Source organism: Cydia strobilella, chromosome 22 (assembly GCF_947568885.1).
Source record: "Cydia strobilella chromosome 22, ilCydStro3.1, whole genome shotgun sequence".
Lineage (NCBI taxonomy): Eukaryota > Metazoa > Arthropoda > Insecta > Lepidoptera > Tortricidae > Cydia > Cydia strobilella.
Window position 1 is genome coordinate 7,329,685 of NC_086062.1, and position 6,000 is coordinate 7,335,684.

The 6,000-nt window shown below is 39.2% G+C and overlaps 1 protein-coding gene across 1 annotated transcript; it reads right to left on the reverse strand.

Annotated features, from left to right (window-relative positions):
* Window positions 1–4,708: 4,708 nt before the first annotated feature.
* On the reverse strand, window positions 4,709–5,698 carry LOC134751472 (uncharacterized). The gene is made up of 2 exons (XM_063686875.1): window positions 4,971–5,698; window positions 4,709–4,895 (listed from the first exon to the last, which is right to left on the reverse strand). Exons 1-2 carry the CDS (start codon window positions 5,670–5,672, stop codon window positions 4,881–4,883), a joined length of 717 nt encoding a protein of 238 aa, XP_063542945.1. The 5' UTR covers window positions 5,673–5,698; the 3' UTR covers window positions 4,709–4,880.
* Between the last annotated feature and the right edge of the window lie 302 nt (window positions 5,699–6,000).

A 6,000-nucleotide genomic window follows, 5' to 3' on the forward strand; every position in this document is an offset into this window, starting at 1 on the left:
ACCGACCGATATAAAAGAATCGAAAAGTGACACAATATTTAACAATAAGCTGAAATCGTTACTTGTAGAGAAGGCTTACTACTCGATCGACGAATTCATGCTGTCTATGCGAAATGATCATTGATCCCATATCGTAACTTCTTCCAAATTATCAACTTATTATTGTGAATATTATTTTTATTTTTATTTTATTCTTAAGAATTTGAATGACTTGTAAAATGTATTTTATTTTTACCAATAAAAGATCTGTATCTGTATCTGTATCTGTATCAAATACCCAATGTAATGAAACTCGCACGCGAGTTCTCGCACCGTCTAAATGAGCCCTTATATGCATAAGCGAGGTTACAAGTGAACCCACAATTTATGACCACCACCAATTTTTGAACATGGGCAACGCATAAGTGGCTCCTCTGATGTTGCTTATGTCCATCAGGCGGCTCGTCTGCTCGTTTGCTTCCTATTACATAAAAAAAACATGGAATTTTAAGTAATAGTCTTAGATTTTTTATAAATTACGGTGTTCGTTTAGGTACCATCAGTCAGACGAATTTTTGGGCATGGTGTAAACAATGCTACTTTGCAAATTGTGGCAAAATGAAAAGCAACTGAAATTAAAAATACATCTTTCACATTAATTCATCCAGCTGACGGATAAGATCTCGTTTTTGATAAATTCGACGACATCGTACATGTAATAATTGTTCCAAAACTAAGATGGCGGGTAAAAATAGCGGCATTCCGTCGCTGGGTCACGAGGATCATCGAAATAGACGTATTATTTCGGACAGCGTTGCCAGCGGCGTCGATAAAACGCCTATAGCGCGTTAAACAAGTTAAGCATTTCATAGAGGAAATAAGAGAATAATGTTCCTTTAACTACCATTGTATATATATCCATTGTTACAAAATAAATAGACTAAGTAAATTCATACCGACAGCTCCGATTTCATGAATAGGTTTAGATGCGAATTAAACTACTGAGGGTCAAAAGATTCAAGGTATCAGTGCAAGCCGTGCAACGAAATCGCGTGTGAATTTTCGTACCGTACCCTTAACCGTAGATACCAATATTGAAATCTCAAACTTGAAAAAATGTTATTAAAAGAATGACAAACTCAAAAGTTCCTGGATAATTTCGGTAGCAGAACATAATTTGTCAAACACACAAAGCACAACCTTATTGGTACAAAGGAACCAATATCTTACTTATCCAAAATCATGATTACATCATCATCATCATCATATATTTAAGAGTTGTACTCTTGTCGGTGGAGCGATTTCCATATGTGTCGGTCCTCTGCCTTCTCCTTGACAGCCTGATACGACACGACGTTGAGTTTTTCCGACTCCTTGCCTCAACTCTCCCTTCAATTATGTTTTTGATAAATTAGTCGTGTCGTAGCAGGTGTCCAAGCATCTATCCTCTTCTATTTTCTATGGTTCTCATCAGACTCCTCTTCTTTCCTACCATGCGTAAAACCTCATGGTAGGAAAGAAGAGGAGTGTGCGTGTGAGACAGTGTAGGGTGCGTTATGAGACATATAAGCGTGATTTTGCTGTGGCTACAACTTTAAAAAACTTTAAAAGTTGAACTGCGTAAAAAGTGTAGGTAAAAGTTATTAATTTAGAATCCGTCATCATTTCTGATTTCCCTATGCTGTTTTAATCATTGGAATGCCTTACCTCCAGAAAAACAGGAAACATTACTCTTTCAAAATAAACACATGCCCTTCGGCGTGGTTTCTTGAAATATTATAGTTTTGGAAGTACCGCAATCGGAGCACCTGTACCTACTACCAATTTACCTGTTTAAATTCTAATGCATGAAGACATAAAGTCTATTTTCGCTTGATCGGTTATGAAGTTAGTTGAGTTTTATATTTAGCTTACTGAAAATACCCGCCAATTAATAGCGAACAACAAAAAAAGTGAGCGAACGCAGAATATGAAAAACATCCAAAAATTCTGAAATAGACACGTTATGAGTGGGATTAAATACTAATTGCTACGATAATAGACGTGACTCCTTGACTAGGCTAGATGGTTTTGTGTGGACGATCCCGTGGGCTCAACTGAAGAGGAAATTATTGAGCATTTTTTATGAAAATCTAGGAGGAAAATATACTCAGTCGCTAAAGGACTCATGCTAGACCGGGCCGAGGAGTTCGACATGTCATTTTTCACCTTAGCAGCTCGAACAAGCCTACTTTCGTCACTCCCTGGAGTGAGGAAAGTGCGACTTTCCTGACTCCAGGGAGTGAAGAAAGTGCGACTTTCCTCACTCCAGGGAGTGAAACAAAGTAGCTTTTAAATTTAGTGAAGGCCATGAACTGCCACTTCATACTTTTTTTTTGTAGTATTCTGTGTAATTCGAAATACATTTTAACCTTTAATATGTTCTCACTACTAAGGTGAAAAATTATGTGTGCAACACGAGAGCAAAGTTATTTTACATCATAAACACTCGCAAGAAAAACCAACTTTCCTCTCTTGTTGCACAAATAACTATTACAGTACATATGGTACTACTTTCTCGCACTAGTGCGTAAAAGAGCACTTTTCGTGCATATGTCGAAAGTTTAAAGGGCCATATGTACTGTAAAACGTTGTACGATACACGTGCGAATAGGTAATTCGCAACTCGTGTCGATTTAAAACACTCCCTGCGGTCGTGTTTTAATTTATCGCCACTCGTTTCGAATTTCCTCTTTTCCGCACTTGTATCGTATGACGGCTGATCGGTGATCACGGGGTGCTTTCAATAAAAAACGAAACGCCGAAAGCTCCGGCCCGGCCTCGGCTCGGTCTAGCGTGAGTCATCCTTAACGTTAGTATATCTGAAAATACTGATTTCCTAAAATCTACATATACGGTGGCTAAAAAATAAGTGCATTCCCGTTGCCAGGGAGGTTTTGGAATTATACTGAGCAACTTTTACAATGGGACCAACCCCGAAATCGCGAAAATTTTTTTGGCTGTTTCATACATTTGACATTTTGGCTGGCGTTGGTCCCATAGTAAAAGTTGCTCAGTATAATCCCAAAACCTCCCTGGCGACGGGAATGCACTTAATATTTTTTGGCTATCCTGTATAAGGAAAATCTACGTCGCAAAAGTTTAGTTTGTACTTCTGAAATTGCAAATTTATATTTTAATGATATTTTATGGCTTAAACTCAGCATCTCGTCTCTCATTCAACACCTAATAGTCTATTGGCGGAATAAAAAATGGTAGTCATATGGTATTTTCTTGAAGATTTGAAGGTCGTTTCGATCCGGAAATACCGCGGGCGACAGTTCAAAATGCATGCGAAGAAGCACTAAGTTTTAAACTCAACTGGTAAGTGCCTATCATTTTTACTCGTACCCTTATATCTATGCTCGTACCTGTTACAGAAGTTATAAAAATCTGTCTCATTCTAATTTTATATCAAGCGCATGGTAATGGTAGGATAACTACCTAAGATGCGATTGCATCTAATATAAAATAAGATCGTTTGATTTGATAGGTCATTTTTTTGGGACACATCTGACCTTTGATTCGTTTAAACAATCATTCGTTAAATCACAACTAAAGCTTACAAATAAAAATAAAAACTATAAACTTATAAAAATAAACCGCTCCCTGCCGTTCCCGGTGCAAAGGTGCCGATGATGCTCGCACTTCCACGCTGGATTACCACGGACAGCCTTTGCACAAGGAAGGATTCGGAGCGGGGCTTCCTTTTCTGCATGAGTCGACGTCGTAAATCGCGTGTGAACCGGAAGAAAGTGACGATTGTGTAGCCAGGGCAAAGAGGAGCATTGGTTAAAAATTAAAAAAATATCGAAGAGAGATTAGGGAGAAGACTACATCTGTCTTCAAGCAAGATTCTTAATCGTAATTTGATCGTCAATCAGTTCCAAGAATCAGTCTCACATCTCAGACATCAGCAGTCTCCAGTCTATCTGATCTCGATTCTGGAAAATTCTATTTTAGCAGCGATATAATAATAGCTAGTAGTATTGTTTCGCGCTCGATTTCAGTTATTCTTATTCTGTAGCCGATTAATTATGCACTTCCTATCTGTTATTTCCATTACTCAAACGGTTTTCCTGAAGCCAACTGGTATCAGTCTGAACTGCGACTTTGAGTAACTACTCGATATCAGGAGAACAAGTGGCTCGAGAAGACGATGCGCTGTGTAAGCGATTGAAATGAATACCTTGCGCGGGATTCGAGCCAAGTATTGCTTACTGTGAGAATGACGTAAAAGATAACATTATGCCACCGAAATCGGCCATTTTGCGTAAGCGGGTTTTCTTGTCGAGATTTATGTGGCGGAAGCTTGGTGAAAGTTTACCGAATTAACTTTGATGACTAACTTTTTAAAATTTTTAGTTATTTATAGGTATCGATACGATTGTCACTTGAGAATGTGACAATCGTATCGATACCTCTTGAGTTATATAAGATTGTTTAGGAATGAACTGTCGCCCGCAGTATTTCCAGACTGATAGTACCGATACGATCTTCATAATTTATTTTCAAAAAAAGAGTTACTTTCCATCTTAAGACCGGCAATGCACTTGCGCTATTATATTATATATTATACTTGTGTCAGTTTCGTACATTTTAGTTTATCTAAAAGATTGTAAAATAACTGAATGAAATGTTGCATGTGTGACTATTCGACTTCACAATGTAGGAAATGAAAAACGGCGTATTCAACCGATTTGACATATTTATATTCACGAGAATAGTTACATGGGTATATTTAGCTCACACACGAACCACTTTTGTCGCTGGTGGGTCTCTTTTTTAGGAGTAAAACAGTACAATTCCGCCGAGAACAAAGATGATTAGTGCATGGTAAGCCTCACAATTTATAAGCTGCATTACCACAGATAGATCTGGAAAAAAAAAAGTTATTACGTAGACACGGACACTATTAAACGATTTAGAAAATTCGGGAACTGTCAACCCACCAAAACAATTATAGGCACGAGGATGGTCATAAGGATCACAGCTGCTGAGACTATCTTGTATTTGTGCTTGCGCGCCTTCACGGCACAGTATGCCTCGAATCTCTGATACTGATTCACGCCGTAATGAAGCCGGTGGTATTCTTGGAGTTGGCTCACAAATCCAGGATTAGGATTAATAAAAAACCTCTTTGACTTCACATATTCGAAGGCCTGGTCGAAATTCATGTTGTACTTTTGCATCAGGTAGGCAATAACCAAGGTGGCCGATCGTGATACGCCAAAACGGCAATGGACGAGGACGTTCCCTCCGCTAGCGAGACCCTCCTCGATGAAGGCGTTGGACATGGGGAAATAGGGCATGAGGTTCGTCTGGCTCGTATCATATGCCTTGATGAAAAGGTTAGTAATATTGTCGTCGGCGAAGGTTGACTTAGGGATGCGATGCGCTTCGATGGTGAGTACATGGGTGATATTAAGATGTCGGAGGACATTTCGATCAGTGGCAGCTTTGATATTACTCAGGTAAAGGCCAGGGATGATTTCGCTGTAGCAAACTTGCGTGCTGAGGTCGATCTTCTGCGTAACGTGAGTGGCTCGCTGGACCCAGTGTCGGAGCGCCTGGACTGGATTGGCTACGCCGAGGAACGCAACTACGAACGAGGTTCCTAACATAACCACCAACCAACGCCCGACCGTGGTCATCTGATTTTGCTTACTTCATTATTTAATAAGTTACTTTACGAGGTTTTACTATTTTTATTCATTATTTTTGCTTGTTGATATTAAGCTACGTGTTTGTTTGACTTTTGAGGTTTGACATTTAAAAAGACGTTAGGGACGCGTCAGAGGTACACGATGGAGATTTATTGGCGGCCAGTTTTGTATTTCCCAGAGTTTGTTTGAATTTATTTAGTCCGACAATAAATTGTAGAAAATTATTGAGGGCGCCACTTCCTACGTAGAGTCAAACCAAGAAATGTCTACAGAGATTATGACAGCACACGCAGTGCTGGAGTCGTAGCACGGTACG

Excerpts from the sequence above, each read along its gene's own strand:
- LOC134751472 (XM_063686875.1), bottom strand. The coding sequence starts at position 5,672 with ATGACCACGGTCGGGCGTTGGTTGGTGGTTATGTTAGGAACCTCGTTC.